Source organism: Hypomesus transpacificus, chromosome 15 (assembly GCF_021917145.1).
Source record: "Hypomesus transpacificus isolate Combined female chromosome 15, fHypTra1, whole genome shotgun sequence".
Taxonomy (NCBI): Eukaryota; Metazoa; Chordata; class Actinopteri; order Osmeriformes; family Osmeridae; genus Hypomesus; species Hypomesus transpacificus.
The window spans coordinates 4,275,787-4,297,426 of record NC_061074.1 but is presented as its reverse complement, the minus strand read 5'-3'; the positions used below and the strand labels follow the sequence as shown (position 1 = coordinate 4,297,426).

The following is a 21,640-nucleotide window of genomic DNA, read 5'->3' as shown; positions in this document are numbered from 1 at the left end:
AGCCATTTTTCCCATTTCCGTTCTGGCATTTGGAACAGTGAGCATAAAAAAGTCCAGAGATCGCAAAGAATATTGCGACATCCTGTATTGTATGTATTAATTGTTGTATTAATGTATTAATTGTTATCCAGTGCAGGCACTGTATTCATGTCACATTCTCATTGGGGGCTGAGCACCCCTAAAGGTCTGATCCTAGAATCGCCCCTGTCATTTAGCATTGACTCACTATTAAGACTATTAAGTCCTGCACCAGCATTTCTCCAGCATTGACTAACTGACTGTTCAGCCCAGAAACAAAATTTCTCCAGCAACTCTAACCACTATGGAAAAGTTGAGATTATCTTTCCAGAATAGAAACTGGAAAAAACCCAGATCCCAGACATCCCCCCCCCCCCCCCAAGTGCAAAATGCCAACATTCGCCTGGAGCCAGAATCAAACACACCACTTTTGACATCTCAAGCACAACCACTACCAGTTATGCCAACTGAAAGCTTGCTGGTCATGGGACCGGCATTATTGAACTACATTACTTTACTTTTTGAGCAGGTCATTCCTCAAACCTGACAAAATGCAAAAATATGTCTAATAGGGATTTATATCTAGTGAAGCATGTTTGAAACTTTTAAAACTATCATAAAGTATGAGATGCAAATTCATTTATCTGGTTGTGGAAGACCCTAACAATATCTGATGATTTTTGTTTTGCCTCAGTACTTTTACATGCCCTGCAGAGGGGAAGCACAAGGGCTGCTGAAAGCTGGAATGTGCCTGCTTAGTTCAAATGGGTGTGTCTTGAACTCTGCCCAAGTTCTTTGTAATTGGAAGCAGTGTGAAGTGGGACGGGTCGAAACTGTTGAGTGCTGTTCTTTGACTCTCAATCTGACGCCTCTCTTATATAAAAACAAAAATGGAAACTTTTTGCCTCATCACTGTAGTGTTGGTGTGTGTGTATGCGATTGTTTATAACATTGGTGTCAAAGGGGCATCATGTAAAAGCAAAGTCAAACTCCATGGAAAAACTGCCATAGTTACTGGTAAGTTTTAAAGTTTTAGTGTTATTAAAACTGTACTTTGAGTCACTTATGGCCCATATGTTTAGGTTCACTCAATAGAGAATCAGTTATCAATCCAGAATTGTTTGTTCCAGGAAGTAACACAGGTATTGGGAAGACAACAGCTATTGACCTGGCCAAGAGAGGAGCCAGGGTCATTCTGGCCTGCCGCAGTAAGCAGAGGGGTGACGCTGCTCTTGCTGAGATTAAGAAGGTAAGAAGATGGAGATTCTTTAATATGATGAATTTGGCCTGTTTTCTCACTTCTAGGCCATTTAAGATGTTTGTGATTGATTAGAGATTAGAGAAAAGTTAAGAATGATTGTTGTTCTATAGGAGAGTGGGAGCAACCAGGTGGTGTTCATGCAGCTGGATCTGGGTAGTCTGAAGTCTGTACGCTCCTTTGTTGAAACCTTCCTGAAGACTGAGCCTAGAGTGGACCTACTGATCAACAATGCAGGTTTGCAATGCAGGTTTGGAGTGGGTGAAGCATGGTAATATAATGTTATCGTCATGGTGAGGAGTGCCGGAGGTGGACTCAAATGCAGAGACAAAACACAATCCAATGGCAATAATAGTGTTATAGTTATTTGCTATTCATGTAATTTTAATGTTGTTTATTTTGTCTAAGGGATCTACATGCAAGGCAAGACTGAGGATGGCTTGGGCATGATGTTTGGTGTTAACCACATCGGCCACTTCCTGTTGACCATCCTGCTGCTGGACCGTCTGAAGGAGTGTGGACCCAGTCGAGTGGTCAACGTGTCATCCACGTTTCATAATTTTGGCACCATTGATTTTAATTGTTTGAGCATTCACAAGGAGTTGGGGGTTGGCAACACAACAATCGATGACACAAAGATCTACAGCAACAGCAAGCTGTGCAACGTTCTCTTCACCCATGAGCTGGCAAAGAGACTGAAGGGCACCAAGGTCACCTGCTACAGTCTTCATCCAGGTTAGTTTTACCATAGTTGAAGCTTAACTAGATTAGATTGATCCTAAAACTAGCATATTCCATGAAATGCAGTCTCGTCCTTTTGTTACTATCTGTAAAACATTTACTTTTTCATTCAATTCCATAGGTTCTATCAACACCGACCTGACCCGAGATGCCAAAATACTCGCCATGCTGTTGAAGCCTATTACTATGCTTTTCTTCAAGACCCCGGTGCAGGGGTCCCAGACCACTCTCCACTGTGCCCTCCAGGAGGGCTTGGAGCCCCTGAGTGGACGCTACTTCTCCAACTGTACGGTTAGAGACGTGTATGCCAAGGCCAAAGATGACGCTGTGGCTAAGAAGCTCTGGGAAGTGAGTGAGACTCTGTGTGGCCTGTCATAAGAAACTCACCATGACTCAGCTGTATTTGACTGTAAAGAACAGAGAAAACATTGTTTTGCTCTGTTCCCATTGTTTTTAATTTGTCTTCTTGGTTACATTTTATATCACAATTTGTTGTAATTTTCTAAGTACTGTTGTTACAGTAAAATACATGCTATTAACAAAATTGACTTTTTCATTATTGCAATGCAGTTTATAAAAGGAACAAGTCTACGTTGTGTAATTTTTCTACAAAAGTAAGATGAAATGTGTGAATTGTTTCTGTGGGCTTTTGCAGAATAATTTGTGCAGAGTATGGTATTATAGGAGCAGGTAATTACTTTTCTGTTGTCCATCCAAAGACCTACAGGTTCCTCAAGAGTATTATAAAGCATATAAAACATATGTGAAACTGCAAAGAATATGAAACTCAATATCTAAATTCATGAGCAGTTCTTTGGTTTTAGAAGAATGTAAGAACAAATGACAGTTACGAAGTACTTTGCATTCCCTGCAGAAGGCAACACAAAGGCTGTGTAAACATGCTGGACTGCGGCTGTGCAATCCAAAAACTGTAGGCGTGTCTTGAACTTTCCCCATTAAAGAGAAAGTGGAGCATTACTGTGAGCCAGAACTGAACTGCTGCCTTGATTCTCCATCGGGTGTCTCACTCACACAGAAAGCCTAATGGAAACCTTTTTTCTTGTTGTGGCAGTGTTGGTGTGTGTATATGCGGTCATTTATAAAGTTTGTGTCTAAGGCAAATCATGTCAAAGCAATGTCAAACTTCATGGAAGAACGGTCATTATTACAGGTGAGTGAGCTTTTATTATTTGGAAATAGTAGTCTAAGCACAGTATAGGCCTAGACCAACTGTGTTCATTTTTAGCATTTTAGCACCATTTTGCTAGTTTGTGGGAATCCATGGAGCCAGAGACTGGTACAAGCATTTCATATACACTCAGTTTACACTTAATCAGCACATTAATCATGATCAACTTTGTGTTTTCCCTGTGCATGGAACATTTTAGTTATTTGTAAAAAAAAAAAATGTTTAGTTTATTTTGGTGCTTTTGTTCAGATTTACTCCGTAATGAACCAAATCATGAATAACGTTGATTTGTTTGTTCCAGGAAGTAACACAGGTATTGGGAAGACAACAGCTATTGACTTGGCCAAAAGAGGAGCCAGGGTCATTCTGGCCTGCCGCAGTAAGCAGAGGGGTGAGGCTGCTCTTGCTGAGATTAAGAAGGTAAGAAGATGGACATTTTAACACAGAACCCATGTGTAGGCCTTTTAATATTTGTACACATTCAGGCTATTCAGATATTAGAGCAAAGTCATGAAGGATATCTGGTCTGCAGGAGAGTGGGAGCGACAGGGTAGTGTTCATGCAACTGGATCTGGGGAGTATGAAGTCTGTGCGCTCCTTTGTTGAAATCTTCCTGAAGACTGAACCCAGACTGGACCTGCTGATCAACAATGCAGGTTTGCCTTGGATTTAATCATTGTGTATTATTCTTTGAGATGGAAAATAGTAACCTTTTTTTTTAACCAAGGGATTGTCATGGAAGGAAAAACTGAGGACGGCTTGGGCATGATGTTTGGTGTTAACGACATCGGTCACTTCCTGTTGACCATCCTGCTCCTGAACCGTCTGAAGGAGTGTGGACCCAGTCGAGTGGTCAACGTGGCTTCAGCAGCTCACAATGCGGGGCATATTGACTTCAACTACCTGAGTACTCACAAAGATCTAGGGGTCGGCAGCTCATTTCTGGATGTTATGAAGATCTACAGCAACAGCAAACTGTGTAATGTTCTCTTCACCCATGAGCTGGCAAAGAGACTGAAGGCCACCAAGGTCACCTGCTACAGCCTACATCCAGGTTATTTAGCATAATGTCTAACTAAATTAGATTTCATTTGATTGGACCCCATCCCGTTAAATGGTTGTTGAGAACAAGTCTTCTCTTTTTGCTTTTAATTTTACTCTAGAAGCAATACATAGTAGAATACTTCTCTAATGTGAGTGACCAACCCAAATCCATGTCTTATCTTGACCTCCCTTAGGTGCCATTAACACCGAACTGTCCCGGAACGCCAAAATGGTTGCCATTCTGATGAAGCCCTTTTCCTTGTTACTCTTCAAGACCCCGGTGCAGGGGTCCCAGACCACTCTCCACTGTGCCCTCCAGGAGGGCTTGGAGCCCCTGAGTGGACGTTACTTCTCCAACTGTACGGTTAGAGATGTGTATGCCAAGGCCAAAGATGACGCTGTGGCTAAGAAGCTCTGGGAAGTGAGCGAGACTCTGTGTGGCCTGTCATAAGAAACTTTTACCATGACTTCTGCTTTTCACTAAGGATCCAATGATTGATCAAATTACATTTTTGTCAGCAACTAATATCCTAAATGTTCCTTAAAATTAGTTTATGTTGTTGATTTTATTAAAAAAAAGAAATACCTTGAAATACCTAGGTGGTACAAAATGTAAGAATGCTTTATGTTGCAATTTTGCCCAATCTCGCCGACAACCAGTTGTCTACAGCACCTGTACAGCACATTATCAATGTTCTTGTTAATGCTTCATTCATGCTGTGAATCAAATACACCCTTGATTGAACTACAGCACATCAGATAAGCCTAAACTTGAACAATGGGTTAGAGAGGGAAAGGGCAATTCAGAGGTAGCATGTTAGCCGTACCACTTATGCTGATAGCATGTTTTTTGTTGTTGCTGTGACTAGCTATTTCAGTATTGCTAGCTGAATTTGCACAGGAAACAGTGGGAGGGGACGGTCTCAGGCTTTGATACTACTACTACTTGATATGACATTAGCGATTGCGTGTGCCTGTTTAAGGCTGAAGATATGATAGGCCCTACTGTGATACATTTATTTTTTGTGTTTGTAGGCCTAAGAGTTATCATAATTCTACAAACATATTCACTGTGTGCAGGCTACAGTATGAATGTGGACATGAACAAGACAAGGAAGTGGAATACACTTCCTTCATTAAAAACCCGTTTGTAAAATATAGAGTTTTGTCGTTTCAGTGAGCCGACAATGTGATAATTAACAGACTTTTCTTCAATTACTGAGTTTGTTACTAAATTCGGACAGTTCCTGACCGTACCTTAGTTCACTGATTAAAACTCACGGACACGGCAAGCGGTATCTAAGCTAAACTATAGGTCCCCTACGCGAAATGCGGTCATTCATGTAGCCTACATGCGACCTCCTCAATTTACTCGGAAATGAAAGTGATGAGCATTCACTGTAAAGGAGGAGTAGGCTATGTGTCAAAAACATTTTCATATCTCCCATAACGAGGGCGTGAAAACGAAGACAAACGGTAAAGTTCGAACATTTATTTTCGGCAATAATCAGGAATGCACATTGACGCAAATTGCAATTACAAGAATATCTTAGATCTATGTAGTTAATGACAAATTGCTTTTCCTTTAGTTGGGATTTGTATAACATTTAGATATCTTTGTCACTTCTACATAGGTCTGAGAAAGAGACAATGTCTCTCAAACGAGAAATAGACAGTCCTATCATAGACTTTCCACCGGAGAAGAGAGTCAAGTCTGTGGGAGTACAAAAAAGCTCCAGAGAAGAATGTCTTGCATTCCCAAGGTGAGGACTGAGGATGTTGATCACAACTCAATGTACTTGTATATCTTTGACACTGTTTGGCCTGTAAATTGCTGCCATAGCCTGTGTTATACTTCAAACCTTACCCCTACTGTACATCTACTCACTCACCTTACCCCTTTACCCACAACTGTATATACAACAAAACATAATTGTATGGTAAACAATGTGGATATAAAAACATCTGGCAAGGTTTAGTGTATAAAAGATCAGTCCCCTGATCCTTGGTGTATGTCAACAATGAGGAACATGTCAATGGATAAACTACAACACTTTAATAGGAAACGTTTCCACTGATTTTCATTTGAAAAATGTATAATGATAACAGTGTAATTTCACAGTGTGAAATTATAACAACTAACCCATAATATCGAATTGGTGTTACTAGGCCATTTAGTGCCAATGTTGATATTTGTATGCATTTTAGTGTCAAGCAGGAGATTGTAGAGTCTCCTGATCCCAGGTGTATGTCCACCAAGAGCAACCTATCAATGGATAAATCATTTCACAAAGGAGGAAACCTTCCCTCTAAGTACAGGGTATTAAGGGGTAAGTACATACATACAAACTTGATTGGACTAACCTCATCTGTATGTAAACAAAAAAAAAAAGTTTTGGGGAACAGTACAAGGTCTGGCCTACTTAAAAACATTGATATATTTCATCACATGGATATTTTTGTTGCAGTATTAAACAGGAAAGAAAAGAAAATCTTATGTCCAGTGGGAGACCTGTGACAAGTGACAAATCAAAGGACACACCACTAGACTCAAGAGCAAGAGGCACTCTTCCAGGAACAAGGTGATTTTTTTTCTTCTTCATCACATTTTTTGCATGTTGTTGTTAGCACCTACACAAACTAATGGAAATATGTATATCTATGTTCAGCAAGTTGTACATACATATAACACAATATAACAATATACTACTACAGGTAACACTCTCTTCCTTTTATGCCTCGGTTCTACAGTGCTCAGGCTTACACAGAGCCCAAGGATATGGTCTGTGATTTGTGTCTGAACCAGAAGGTCAATGCAGTGAAAACCTGTCTCACCTGTAGCTGCTCCTACTGTGAGATCCATGTCAGGCAGCACTATACAATTCCGGCACTGCAGAAGCATGTCCTGGCTGAGGTATCTGGGGATAGAGGTCACATGGACCAGGACCAGAGAGGTCACATGAATCGGGACCAGAGAGGTCACATGGACCAGGACCAGAGAGGTCACATGAATCGGGACCAGAGAGGTCACATGGACCAGGACCAGAGAGGTCACATGGACCAGGACCAAAGAGGTCACATGGACCAGGACCAGAGAGGTCACATGGAAAAGGACCAGAGAGGTCACATGGGAACAGCTGGTACACCACGGACTAGCAGAGTGGTCAGCACATACACTGTACATACACCTGTAGACTGAGGCCAAGTATAGTTATCTTTGCTATTGAGATAAAAAACACAGGCTGCACAATCAACAAAATTAAACCCATCATTAATGAAGACAAATATTTTCAGACATAACTTGGGGATAAGACAGCAATATATTTACATTTTAAAAGTGCTTGCTCTATGCCTTTTTAGGAATTTTTTGAGAGGATGTAGCTTAATTTAAATCAATTTTAGTATCATCTAATAGTAGTTCGATAAAGTCAAATCATCTAGTTAAATAATATGACCCTTGGTGAACAGCATGTATGTAAACAGTTTTTGTATTTGACTACTGAGTGTCATTTTTTTTTCAAGAGTGAGAATGTGAGCTTATCACAAAAATACCCTAAGAAGAAGAAGTTAGGTTTGAGTGAGCTGGAAATGATAAAAAATCGAATCAAAAAGTTGGAAAAGAAGAACCGTAAGCTGAAGAACATCTCAAAAATCAAGTCAAACCTGGAAAGAGAGGTCATTCAACTTGAACTTGAAAAAGATGCGCTCCATAAAGAGAATACCAAACTGAAACAGGAGGCCAGTTTTGGGAGTTTGCTGAGGAACATAAATATGTCTATTCAGGAATGTACTGGTGAGTGTGATTAAGATTACATCATTATGATTGTGTGTAAGAAAATAAATAACACTTAAATGCATTTTCTGTCAGGACGGGCTAGCTTGCAGAAGGAAAGAGGGAGTAGAACAAAACTGAGGGATGTGGATGATTATTCTGGATCTGGTGATGGAGAAGAGGATGGAGGAGAAGGATCTGAAGAGGAATATTCAAGATCAGAGGATTCAGAGGCATCACATGATGAGTCAGAAGAGGGAGATTTGAATGAAGAGGAGAATGATGATGATGATGATGATGATGATGATGATGATGATGATGATGATGGAGGATCGGATGAAGAGGCATCACAGGGTCAAAATGATTGCGATGATTATGATGATGATGACAACTACGACAGTGGATCGGACTATGAGGATGATGATTATGATGAATACAACTTCTAATACTGACTTCTTGAAGATAAAAGATGGTAAGCCGGTGGAAGAGGAGTGGTAGATGAGAGGATGATGATGATCATCATCATCTGCATTGGCAGATCCAAGGAGTGTCAAGGTGACAAAAGAGACTTGGCACCCTAATCTTCCCATGCTAAAATATATAATTTGATACATTATTGTACATTTAATTCAATAATATTAATTTTATTATTAATTGACATTCTGTCATTCTAAATGGCCTTAATTAATCGAAAAAATGCTATTAATTTCTAAATAAAAAATTATATGTGATTTTATGAGTTTTAAAAGGTAATCTATACTACTTCATGTATTCTACATACTGTTCTATTTCAGATTAATTTATTAATCTTATTATTATTACTCAGATTAACAAAGGCTACTGTTTTTTTCTTGTCCACAACAATAAAATAATTGAGAAATGAACGACATCCAGGCAATCATTTTTGTATCTTATCAACATTGTCATACTTGTGTGTTCTTTAATAATCCGTTCTTCAGCAGACATTGTAGCTGCATGAGGCATCATTCCAGTCCAACTATCTAGCAAATCAATTTTCCGTTATGTAGGCCTATACTAATTTATATTTAGACTTGCTGATATGTTTTGGTTAATCTCCTTTCAGAAGTCACTAAAGTAAATTGCCTCCATGACACCCTACAAATATCTCATATGGCAAGGGGCCTTGTCACTGTAGGTGAAAACTTATAGATCCGCCCCTGTGGGACGGAGGATAAAACAGGTGATTAAAAAAAATTGTTTTATAGAAAGTTTGTAGTTAGATTTGATATCTTAGTTGAAAGCTTACACAGCCTAACAGCCTACCTAACATGTTTACCTAGGCTATTGTTGTCATTGTTACTTACTACCAATATTAACAGTGATTGGAGAGGTATTTGTTATGTGGCGGAATCAACAAATGTACAGCAGGATGTAAAAATCATTATTGAAAGTGATTATCCTCTTGTGTTTTGGTGGTTATTAATTTTGAAAAAGGCACGAAACTGACATCTAGTGGAGAAATTAATTCGGCACGTAAACCCGGAAGTACACAACTTAAAACAGTTGCACAGTCGCTGTGTGCTGCCGTGTGCCAATTATGTCAGTTTTAATACCTATTCTGGGGCTAGGAATTGTGCTGTATGTAATCGTTTATTACAACATGTTTAAGGGATCCCGATGCACGAGTTCTGCAACCCTGAAAGGGAAGACGGCGATTGTGACAGGTTTGATGAATTAGTGTCGATAATGTAGGGCGATAAGGACGACAATACACTATAGTCGTATTGAATTCACCCCAAATTCTGTGTTCACTAAGCATTTTAGATTGTGAAATAAACTTATGCAAAGTATGTCTTCCACTGAGTAATCTAAGGTGTGACATTCCCTATAGGGAGCAACACTGGCATTGGCAAGACTACTGCTTTGGAATTGGCCAAGCGAGGAGCGAGGGTCATTCTAGCATGCCGCAATAAAGAGAGGGCTGAGGCCGCTGCCTACGACATCAGGAAGGTAGAATAAAAACATCTGCTGAGTAAAAATAAATAAAGACGAAAGCATCTGCTGAATACAAATAAATAAAGACGATGTGGTAGTGAATACTACAACAAGGCTTTCCCACTCAGGTTCAGGAGGGCCACCATCATGTAGGGTTTTGGTCTAACCTTTGACCTCTTTCAGCGTGGCTTGAAAAGGTAGCCTGCATTATGATGATACTATTCAATGTTTTCTCTACGTGATTATCTGTTCTCCAGGAGAGTGGAAGCGCCCAGGTGGTGATCATGCAGCTGGACCTGGGGAGTATGAAGTCAGTGCGCTCCTTTGTTGAAACCTTCCTGAAGACTGAACCCAGACTGGACCTGCTGATCAACAATGCAGGTGTGTCTGCTTTATTTTAGTATATATAAAGACATTTTAACATCAGCAAGTAAGCTGTTAAACTCAAGCTGACCTTTCACAGCTCTTTGGTTCTTAAACAATGATTTACAATTGACACCTTGAAGGTCTAGAAAGGCTCTTTAATGATATCTAGAGGAATCAAAATTCAACCAGTTATTTGACCACAAAATGTGTCCCCCTCACTCAGGGATGATGGGTCCAGGCCGCACAGAGGACGGTTTTGGCATGGCCTTTGGTGTCAACCACCTAGGTCACTTCCTGCTGACCAATCTGCTACTGGAGCGGTTGAAGCAGTGCAGTCCTAGTCGAGTGGTCAACGTGGCGGCTCTTCTCCACCGCCTGGGCACCATTGACTTTGCCCTTCTTGGTGCAACCAAGGACCTGGTGCCAGGCCAGTCTAACTGGCACAACATCAGGGCCTATTGCAACAGCAAGCTGTGTAACATACTCTTCACCAGGGAGCTGGCCAACCGCCTTGAGGGCACTAGTGTCACCACTTACAGCCTCCACCCAGGTTAGTGGCTACAGTTGGTCATAATCTAAGTCTGGTAAGATTGCTACATCATTGCTACTTTCCTGTTGATTCTCTGTTCTGTTTTTTTTTTTGTATATTGAAAGGCATTATAGAAATGCAATATATTGTAATATAAATCATGATGATATTTTTCCAGTCTTGTAAAATAGCTAAATACTTTATCAAATGAATAAGCATTAATACAACATATTTTCATTTATAAATTGCTAAGAAGCTTCATGTTCTCATTGACAGGAGTCATCTATACAGAAATTCTTCGAAACATGAGCTGGTGGCTGCAGGTTCTGATGGTACCCTTCGCTAAGCTCTTCTTCCTTGATTTGGAAGGGGGTGCCCAGACCACACTGCACTGTGCCCTCCAGGAGGGCCTGGAGCCCCTCAGCGGACGCTACTTCTCTTCCTGTGCCCTACAGGAAGTTGGAGCTAAGGGGCGGGACGATGCATTGGCCAGAAAGCTGTGGGAAGTGAGTGAGAGGTTAAGCGGCCTATGCTGAGAGACTCTGAGCACTGGTGCAAAAAGAACAGATATCAAAGGATGGTCACAAAATTATGTGTTGAATTTATACTATACATAGTATAGATTTGTTTGAGCAATACAGTGATACTTTATAATTACCCAATATTGTTCACTAATATCGTTCACTAGCTCTCTGGTACTGTGCCTTGAATTCTCCTCCTCCTACACAAGTATATAATCATGGCACTTCATAAGCACAACTAATCAGAGGCAACTTTTATAGCTTAGTTTACTAGCAATGTTTCCATCTGGGAAGCTTCTGAAAAAAATAAAACCCTGCAGTAACAGTTATATTACTTATTTTAGTTTCAGAGCTAAATGAATATCTTGGGTGAATAACATGATACTAAATGAGAAAATCATAACTTTTGGGTGTTGAGTTCTGGAGCTCTGTCAATTGGAAATTGTCCTTCTTTACAGTTCCAATATACCTTATGTTATAGGTTTAATTAGAACACGAAGTGTTTGTTTAAGTTTGTGTTTCAAAAACAATAGTTATCATTTGACGTCTGCTGACCTTACGATAATCAGTTGCTTAACTCTGCTTCACCATAACCAAATATTTGTTGTTTGTAACGGATGTTCTGTTTATTTTTTATTTTTCATGCTACTAAACTCTGTGTTACATTGTTTATAATTGTAAGTGCACCTGCTGCAGCAAGTTCGGTGTGAAAAGTTGTAAAGAAGTGCTGTGGCACCATGATGACGTGTGAATCGTTCACATTTACAATACATTCACTACTCAAATCCTTCACTATACTATGCAGCAGCAGGAAACACAACTACTGACTGAACATGATCAGTGCCATATTTGAAACACAGCATCCTTTCTATGTGCAGTACAAGAACAATAACCTTTGCATTAGGAAAGTACTTGGTATTGGGCATTATGTTGGTATTGTGTTTTCTTGTTTCTTATATGTAGGTATGGAATGTTATTGTTAGTTATTTTAATAAGAGTTTACAACTTTCAATAAATATACCATTAGCATCTGTTCATGGGTTTCAATTATGACAAAATGTCATTATAAACTATAGTTAGTAACAAAACCCATGCCAGTCATATTTCTGTGTGGCACTGGGGGGCAGTAGTGCACCATCTCTCTACCTAAAACCACAAACGCACCACGCTGCCTTTTCTTGCAGTTGTTGTTTGGAGCAAGGTTGCCAAAGACCTTAACCCAGCTGGACCTATGGATTCTGTTCATTATGATCACTGATTATTAACACTGGTCAACTTGAAAGCAGGGTCAGTAGTGTGCGTTACGAGCCACACTCTTCTAATTACTCAGCAAGAACAGTCTCTGGTTCTTAGTTCACCCCCCTACACTGTGTGGGGAAAGACTCATCTGCTATCGATTCTCATCTCGCTCTCTCTCCCTGCTCTTTCCTTCTCTCTTTCTCTCTCACTTATTGTATCTCTGCCCTCTAACTTTCTCTCTCTACATTAATGTCCTTGCTGTCTTTTCTCCCTCTAACTCTTCCTCCCTACTCCCATGTCCAAGGTGAAGAGAGAAACAGAGTGAGCACAAGGCCTATGCAGAATCCCATTGTAGGGATGTAATATATATATATATATCCCTTTCCCAAGTAAACCAAACCATTCCCAATCCCAAATCACTCACCTTGTTCCATCATTAGGATATTGGAAGCAACAAGTTCCCAAGAGTGCCACCAGTCTAGTTTGGGGTGTAAACCCCCTGCAAGGTAGTAGCTTTTTAGAAGGAGGGTTAGCTACCCCTGATTTAGGCAACCACAATCTGCTCTCTCTTTCTCTCTACTTTCTATCCAGATCTGTGTTGTCTACCTCAGATCTATAACTCATGGGTATTCTCTCAACCTCCGCACTCCCTGGCGTTGAGAGACAAGCCACTGATGACCTGTGTGTTGTGTTTGCCTTGGACTCGCTCCCACATGCCCGTACAGTACTTAGCGACTGGATTAGTGCATCAATTAGCTAGCTTTCGGATGCATGGGGGGACAATGATTGATTTAGACTGCGGGCCCTCTTCCCTCTGTGGCTGCGATGCAATGTTAGCGTCTTAGGCGGGAATGAAACATGACTGTTAAGGCCTATTTGGGTGTGTTTTCGATAAGAACTTCAGAATTGTGTGCTTCTGTGAATATATATGTTGTGCATGCAGTTCAGATTTCTGTTACAGCCTGTGCTGGTATTGAGCTAACCTGCACAGTGTCTTTCATGGAGCACTGCATGGATTTTTAGGGGCAGTGTCACAGGGTGAACTATCACACGAGGATGAGGAAGACAACGACAAAGAGCAATGACACCTCCCATTCCCTGCATCCCCCCCCCCCCGGATTACCGAGCCGTGGTGGCCCCCATCAATCGAAGCTCGTCATGGCGACACAGAAACAGAGTTTCCTCGGCAACCGCGAAGGTTGACGTCAAAGTGACATTCGAGTTGGCATGCATGCTTGCAGCTGCCATCAGGACTTACAGTGATCTGCCGTAGATGGCTGAGCGCTTTGGCAATGTGTTACCGGGGCTATTGTAATGCAGCATATGTTCTGTGTTTAACACTTGAGTACCGTCTGGTAGAAGTTATTTATGATGTTGCTGTAGAGAGATGATTCGAGCATCATTCATTATGGCCATGTAAGAAAGCATTCTGATTCGAGGAGGGAGGCCGGTCTTGTGGAGGGGCATGAGAATAGTTTAGTGTGGGTGCAGTTTTTAGCAGGACCTTCTTATTGTTGCTGTGTATATGGATGCCAGTGCGGGTGTGTGGCACAGGTGGCGCGGTAGGTGCTGGTAAAGAGAGTAGTGTCCATGCCACTCTGCCAGTGGAACGCACACGTGCAAATGTACATGCACACTTACTAGAAATGCATAAATGTCCACTCAAGAAGTGACACATGCACAATCACACCTCTCTTTAAGCTCCAGCTACACACACTCTTTCTCTCTTTCCCCCTCACACACACACACACACACACATCCAGTCCAGGCCCTTATCAGTTACGCTGGGAGTCGATAAACAGAAGCATCCACTGGGTCTTGTTATTTCCTCCAGTGCAATTAACGTCCCCACCTGCTAATCTGTGATTAACGATGTTTACAAATATGCTGCGACATGGCGGAACGTGTCAGAAAATGCTGCTCACACCTTTCCTTCTCCTGTGTTCTCTATTTTTCACGTCTATTTACCCCTGCTCTTTCTCTTCTTCCAAGGGGAGAGTGGCATATACACCTTGCGATTCCTGTGAGGATTTCCTCAACCAAGATTCCTATTGTCCAAACACCATGAGTGGAGGCAAAACATTGACTGTTTGATGGGTATTATTGTAACACGAAGCGGTAGAGACAAGGGATATCATTGGTGGAACAAAGGGAGGGATGACAGGTATGAGGTATAATGTGTTGTGACAGAGGATAGAATTCTCTATGTGTGATGAGGCTCCATGGGGAAACAGTGTGTTCAATGTCTAATAAATCCAGGAAAGTTTAGAATGACCTGATATAGGCTATTCATGTGTATATATATATATATGAAGATTTAGGATGAGTGTCAGAAAATAGGGGTACTGTACCAGATTTGTACGCTTTTAAACAAAGCTGGACGAAGGTCACTTGTGTATGAAAGTTTATGGTCGACTGAGTTTGAAAATCTTTCCTTGTTTACGTTCACGTCTTACGGTAATTATCCCCACCGTTTCTCACTGTGTCTGGAGGCTAGAACCCAAAGCGGAACAGCAGTGGCGAGAACAGAACGGCAGTTTCATAAAAGCTCCATAAACATACTTTCAATCACACCACTTAAGTAAATGAGCCCATTTCGTCAGTTTTTGCAATTTGCAATAATCTAATGAGAAAATGCGGCTTGCTGAGCGGGGACTCAGAAATGCAACGTTGTCGGGAAGATTGCTGTAAAAGCTATCAATTAGGCGCGACAACGCTTTTTTTGCAGTGGGGTTACTAATTGGCAATTAGCTAATCTGGAAATATAGTGCATTGTCTTGGTTTATTTGTGTGATTTACTAAAATGTTGAAAGGATATTTACCAAAACAGTATGATGTTTTGGTAAGGGTGATGCAGGGCCGGTCCTAGGCATATGCGACATAGGCAGCCGCCTCGCCTAGGGCGCCAGATGTGCTAGGACCGGCACTGAGCTGATGTTTATCACCTTTTAAATTGTTTCCCCTACATCGATGGAAAAATCATAAAAAATAATTTCCAAATCATAACATATGGTAGGCTACCTTACTGTAAAATAGATAAATAATATGGGTTTTACATTATATTTGGCATAATGTAGTGGCATGTAGGCCTATAGCCTACCATCTAAAACATTAAGTCTGACCTCACCTATAAGTTTGCAATTCTTGAGTAGGCTACATTGGATAGCGATTGATTTAGAATGCTAGCAATGTGAACCAGTTTACTTCTTTTTGGTAACTGACCTTTCTAACAAAAGGCCTAATCTCTTGACCCACAATCAAAAATAATCCTCATATGCATTCTGCTTGACTTTATGCTACACAGGCCTACTACTACTAAGGTAAAATGTTAACAAATGTGTGAGCTTGCCGTAAGTAAACATATGCCTCGAAGTTTTTGTGTTCCGTCTATGAAAGCATCTAGGCCTTCTTAAAATGAGCTCGCTTCGTCATTTAAAAACAATTAAGTCAAATACCTTCAATTCCCTTGTAAACAACGTGTCTGAAGTGTGTGAACGTTGACGCAAATGCCAACACTTAACAAGAGGACGGTGTACAAGAGGCCACGCCGGTTCAAGGCTCTTCTTTTAGTGCGCATACATGAAAACGGATGGAAACATTCTGAAGACGCTTGCCATCGATCGGCCGCTAATTGCACACCTCACTTAGGTACTTTAAAGAAAAGTTGCATTCTTGGCAGTCTACTGTAGATCAAAAACCATCATTCGTGCTATTTAGCCTACAATGACCTGCATTCACCATGCTTCTTGTTTACAGAAAGTATTTGCTTTCCACTGAGCATATATGGCCTATACAGGCATGCTACACAGATGTGAAAAGAAAGGGGTAGTGGGGGGGGGGGGGGGGGGGGGGGGGGGGGGGGGGGGGGGGGGGGGGGGGGGCGATATGGAATAGCCTATCACATTTTTGCCTTCTTGGTTAATCAAGGATTATGGTCAACAAACACTATAGGAGTCAAAACGAGAGCATGCATGTTTCGAGCGCTTAATTACTTTTACAACGAATCAACGACGAACTTGTCTTAGAAACTTAAGACTAAAGGAGGAAATAAAAGAGGCATTTCCCTCGACGTTCCCTTCTTTTATTTACGTTTATTTCCCCAAATTGTTGCAACTGCTAGCTTCCCAGCCTGGGGATTGCCTGCCTTCTCGAGGCTGCTTGCTGCTTCTGCCTCGTGTATGCAAGTACTTACAAAACGACGATATGCCTGTTTCTCAAGTTTGGTAAACCTACTTAATTAGGTCTAACGTTCTTGACCATATGCGGCCTTCAGACTGGAGTACCCTGGAACAGGAAATTGGGAAAAGTAGAAAATGGAAAACTCCAGCTGACTTGACGGATGTTGACAGTAACACAGTGCTTGCAAATGGGTTCTTGAGTGCAGCTCAGGTGTGTCCGGCAAATGGTTTAACTCCGAGTGCTTCTCAGAAATGCATAGATGAGGTTCTGAATCTGGCAACCGCTGCAGCTGATGCTACTGGTGAGGTGAGTCATTGTGTGCACACTCACCTGGGGCACCATACTCCAACCTGTCCCACATGAGTCCCCATGTCAGTCTTGGAACCAACAGCTATTTGGTTTAGACGTGGTTAAACAGAGGTTTGGAGAAAAGATGAGGTATATGAAAAGATACATTTGTCTTCCTTTAGGCACCTTCACCCAGGCCACCAAGCCATAAGCTAATCAGGTTTCCTGTCTACTACATGATATTACCTCTGGATCTTCTCTCTGTAAAAAGGTAAAACCACAACAGTAAGTGCCTCGGGAGCGAAAATTGTACAACATTAACTACGTGAATGGCTAACCCAGGGGCCTCTTGTTCCTGGAGAGCTACCTTCCCGGGTTTTTGTTCCAATCCCAAATGTAACAGCCCTGGTTCAACACACCAACCAGCTAATTATTAGAATCAGGAATGTTAACCTCCAGGAAGGTAGCTCTCAAGGACCAGGTTTGACAACCTCTGGGTTAATTTAGACTAGGTTCTGCCATGAGGATTGTAAGGGTCCCTTGAGCAATGCTCATCTATACAATACAGGCTGAATGAATGGCTGACCTACAGTATAGTGTGCTTTCCCCATCAGTTGGCTTGTTAGGCAGTGCTTAACAGCAGTGCTCTTTTGAATTACTGACTAACCACGTTGACTTGCAAGGTCTGCGTGTGTGTGTGAGAGAGAAAGATAGAGAGATCAGGGCCAAGCTTGCGTGTCTATCCTCATATTCAATACTGTACATCTGTCTGTGTGGGGACATGCACAACAAGTGTGTGGGGGAGGGGATTGTGTGTTTTCAAATTCCCTCAAGCCAACTCTCAGGCTCTGCTAGCTGGGAACAGGCAGCAGACGGGACAGAGTCATCAATACTGGTTACTGGCTATTGATCGACTGTCTATTGATTAGGATGGGTAGTGTGTGTGTGTGTGTGTAGGGGGGAGGAGGCGGCAGAAGCCAGCAGAGGGGAAGTCCGCTGATGTTTGTCCCAGCAATTGTTTAGGGTCACTGGCAAACTCAATCGCCGATTGAGGGCTGATCATGGGAACAAGCGGCTGATGTCAATACTATGGTACCGTCCCCATCCCAGGCTGTCACTCAGAATTACCTCCCCTTGTATTGGGAGTTGGAACAGACTGAGTGTGGTTCAGTCAGTAGGCCAGGCCACGGGGGTTAGTGGGGTGGGGGCCCTTAACTCTGAACTTTCTGTCTTTCATTGACTGTAACACTGTCAACCAAATGTTGATTCATTATGTTTATGTTTAAACACAGTGTAAGGTTGGAATAGGATTGCAAAGGTGTTGAAAATGTTTGGATTTTCAAGAGCAAATCTTTCCATAAAGTGTAATCTTTCCTGTTTATATTGTAAACCATTATGTATTGAATTATTAAGGATGGTTTTGAATAGAAGTGTAATATTATGAATTTGATTAACTTTAATTTATTTGGTGAATTCACATAATTTATTTGTGATTGTCGCACAGTGACAACAGCCCCATCTAATGGGAATTTCGTAATATTGCAATTCAGTGCTTAATTCTTCTTTCATGCTTTCTTTACACAAAGTGATATGTTGTGCACAAGACAATCAAGTCCACACACCATGCCATTCAACCCAATATTTTGTTGCTAAACCTTTTAAAACTGTTTTAAAACCAGAACAAGAACCAATCAATTCAAAACCCACAGGTAGCCAGTGTAGTGTAAGGACTGCTGGAATAATCCGGTCTTTCTTTTGTGTGTGAGTCAATACCCTTGCAGCCACATTCTGACCTAACTGTAGTTCTTTAATACTTTTTTTTTTTTTTTTTTGGGGGGGGGGGGCAGACCAGAGGGAAGGCTATTGCAGTAGTCAAGGCGACTAGTGAAGAAAGCATTCATAAGCTTTTCTGCAATTTCTGTCATTGTAATTACTGAGGTAAGTATATTTGTTCATGCTAAGTATAATTGGCAAATCCTAACATAACAAATAGCATTTATATTTAGTTTCTAACTTACTAGCTAAGGCTTTCTTCAACACAGCATATTTAATTTTTTATGTAATAGAATAATATGGGTTTTAGCTTGATTTTGCTGGTGTTTGTGGAGTGTTCACATAAAGCATAATTTAAATGCCTGTTTAATGAAATCATTACAAATTATGTCTGCACATTTCATGAAAAATACTATATGTCAAAAAATCCCCATTATTTCTGAAAATCCCGGAACATTTCTACCGCTAACAATTCCCAGTTTTGCGCCATTGAAACTTTTCTACAGGTTTTCTGCATGTGTAAGGATTATTATGAAACATTGATAGGATCATTTTGAGGAGGGAATTTCCTATCTTTATAGTGGGCATCACCTCCTTCAGCACACAAATTCAGTAACTGTACTGAAACATTGACATTACATTCTAGTTACATTAGTAGTTCTACTGTATAACCCTTACTGTATAACTTCTAAACAGTGTAAGAACAGTTTTACACTGTGTCGTCCCCATAATGTCCCCACGGCTTCCAAGCTGGAGAGACTGACCTGCTTTCCCAGTCCTTCCTGAGAATCAGACAGAGCTGGAGTCGCCGCTATGAATTAAAACTATGGCCTTGGGGCTCTTCGTTAGCTAATTAGGGAAAACAGAAGACCCAGTTTACCCTCCTCCCACACCCACACGCCCACAAAACACTCGCCCTCCCCGTCTCCAGCTTTTGATAAGGCTTGCACCCTTGTCAACAAGCGTGCATTTAATTAGTGTTGATTGTTGTTAGCATGTTCAATAGTTATTAATTAGGTTGGGGAGGGGCCCTGTTTCTGATTGCACGCCTGGAGCTGGGACACATTGTGCCGTTTCACACTCTAGAGTGACACAGGCTTGTAACGCTGTGAAACTGGGGGGAAAGAAAGAGGGAGTGGGTGAGGTAAACAGGGGGATGAAGAAAGATAGGTCATTTTCAAATATTAACATGTAAGTATCATGCCAACCTAAATGTCACACAGCAGGTTTGGAACTTACCTACATTGCTCTTACTACTAGCTCATGTGACTCGTGTCAACTAAATGCAATTTCTATAAATAGCTTATTTGGCTATTTTGGACATATCGGGGGGATACAAAATAATAAAAAAATATTCAGTTAGCCGGGTAGGATACATCTTCCTATCCTCTGTTTCTATTGATATCTTTTGTATGTTATCCGCTATACGTCCTGTATCTGGAAATATGTAAAACAAACTGGAGCCCATCCCCTCCATCCGTGAGAATGCTCTGCTGGTGACCTCCACTCATGTCCTTGGCTGGGGCTTCATTGAGTCCCTCTCTCTCCCTCTCTGTCCCTGACAGTGCTGTGGTGAAGACAGACCTCCTCATCATCCTTTCCTTCCTCTGGATGTGCCTTTGTTTGGTGGCTAATGACAGCTGTGATGGAACCGCCATGCTTCGGTGAGCACAGGCTCAACGCCAAGCCCTCTGCTGCAGTCATCTCCATACACACACACACACACATACACACCCACACACACACACACACACACACCCTGCAATCTGCACCTACAGTATCTCCTTTCAAATCTAAGATGGCATGGCATCAAATCTCATTTCTAAGGACGGTTTGTTGGTAAATATGTAGTCTCACACATCTGACTTTTGAATAAGATTGAGAGGGAAAAAACAGACTTCTGGGTTCCGAGATGAGTAAATATGCATCTATATGTATGTGTGTTTATGTATATGAAGCAGCGCATACATATACAGTATATACAGATGGGAAGCCGGTTTTGGCTAAAAATATCATTTTATTTCCCTTTCCCATCCGTGTGCTCTAGAAATTGTCTCGGGGGTTCATGGGAAAGTTCTGCAGCTGGGTGCATTCCCCGCTGTTCGTCTGAGCATAGACCCCCTCATTCGAGGGTGGCTCGGCAAGCGGCTCTGCCTATTAAAATGTAAATTCCCCTCTCGGTGCGGAGCTAGCACCGGCAGCAGTGGGCGGCAAGGCCCGGACTGTGGGGCTCACTGTGGGGGGAGGGAATAAGGAAGGGGGGGGGGGGGCTGAAGGCTATGGTCAGGTTGTACAATTCTGGCTGTGCTCTTCAGAGAGGTGGCTGGATGGAACTGGGAAAGAAGTGTGCTTCAGAGGCGAACTTGACTGATGGGAATTGGACGAAGGGATTTCTTTTGGTCGCTTTGTGATGATCTGGAAAGGTTTTGCTCCAAATCTGTTTTACGATCTGACGTACTAATAGAACTATCAGATTTTTTGTGGTTGGCTTGTGTTTTTATTTTGCACCATATCCAACCTGGCCCTACTGCACTTGCTCATTGGAGTTGGGTACCTATATGTACTTAGCATATAATATATATCTAAAGGATGTATAATTGTACTTCATAAGCTTGCTTCTGTTGTCAATACAATTTAAGTATTGAAAAAGGCAATTTTTTTAACTTAAGTGACATTGAGATTAACCCACCTATGTTCTTTGATCGAAATACTGCAGTATTGAGTCCAACACTCACCAAAACGTGCAGTTGCTCATTGTGGCCACTAG

General features: G+C 41.5%; 3 protein-coding genes across 6 annotated transcripts; all 3 read left to right on the top strand.

Moving 5' to 3' along the window:
• The first annotated feature begins 811 nt into the window (after positions 1-811).
• LOC124477735 (dehydrogenase/reductase SDR family member 13-like) lies at positions 812-2,561 on the top strand. The gene is made up of 5 exons (XM_047035723.1): positions 812-1,035; positions 1,149-1,267; positions 1,390-1,513; positions 1,685-2,011; positions 2,139-2,561. Exons 1-5 carry the CDS (start codon positions 909-911, stop codon positions 2,393-2,395), a joined length of 954 nt encoding a protein of 317 aa, XP_046891679.1. The 5' UTR covers positions 812-908; the 3' UTR covers positions 2,396-2,561.
• A 430-nt stretch (positions 2,562-2,991) lies between these two features.
• Positions 2,992-8,906, top strand: LOC124477734 (dehydrogenase/reductase SDR family member 13-like). Of its 4 annotated transcripts, XM_047035722.1 has the most exons (10): positions 2,992-3,188; positions 3,508-3,626; positions 3,739-3,862; positions 3,934-4,260; positions 4,445-5,726; positions 5,885-6,013; positions 6,459-6,580; positions 6,719-6,832; positions 7,002-8,043; positions 8,119-8,906. In XM_047035722.1, exons 3-5 carry the CDS (start codon positions 3,766-3,768, stop codon positions 4,699-4,701), a joined length of 681 nt encoding a protein of 226 aa, XP_046891678.1. In that variant the 5' UTR covers positions 2,992-3,188; positions 3,508-3,626; positions 3,739-3,765; the 3' UTR covers positions 4,702-5,726; positions 5,885-6,013; positions 6,459-6,580; positions 6,719-6,832; positions 7,002-8,043; positions 8,119-8,906. The 4 variants fall into 4 exon arrangements, with proteins under 4 accessions (XP_046891678.1, XP_046891676.1, XP_046891677.1 ...); XM_047035720.1 differs by lacking the exons at positions 2,992-3,188; positions 3,508-3,626; positions 3,739-3,862; positions 3,934-4,260; positions 6,459-6,580 and having other exon boundaries at positions 4,806-5,726; positions 7,002-7,180; positions 7,229-7,413; positions 7,773-8,043; XM_047035721.1 differs by lacking the exons at positions 2,992-3,188; positions 3,508-3,626; positions 3,739-3,862; positions 3,934-4,260 and having other exon boundaries at positions 4,806-5,726; positions 7,002-7,413; positions 7,773-8,043.
• A 598-nt stretch (positions 8,907-9,504) lies between these two features.
• On the top strand, positions 9,505-12,429 carry dhrs13a.3 (dehydrogenase/reductase (SDR family) member 13a, duplicate 3). Its single transcript, XM_047035604.1, has 5 exons — positions 9,505-9,707; positions 9,875-9,993; positions 10,236-10,359; positions 10,568-10,894; positions 11,150-12,429. Exons 1-5 carry the CDS (start codon positions 9,581-9,583, stop codon positions 11,407-11,409), a joined length of 957 nt encoding a protein of 318 aa, XP_046891560.1. The 5' UTR covers positions 9,505-9,580; the 3' UTR covers positions 11,410-12,429.
• The last annotated feature ends 9,211 nt before the right edge of the window (positions 12,430-21,640 follow it).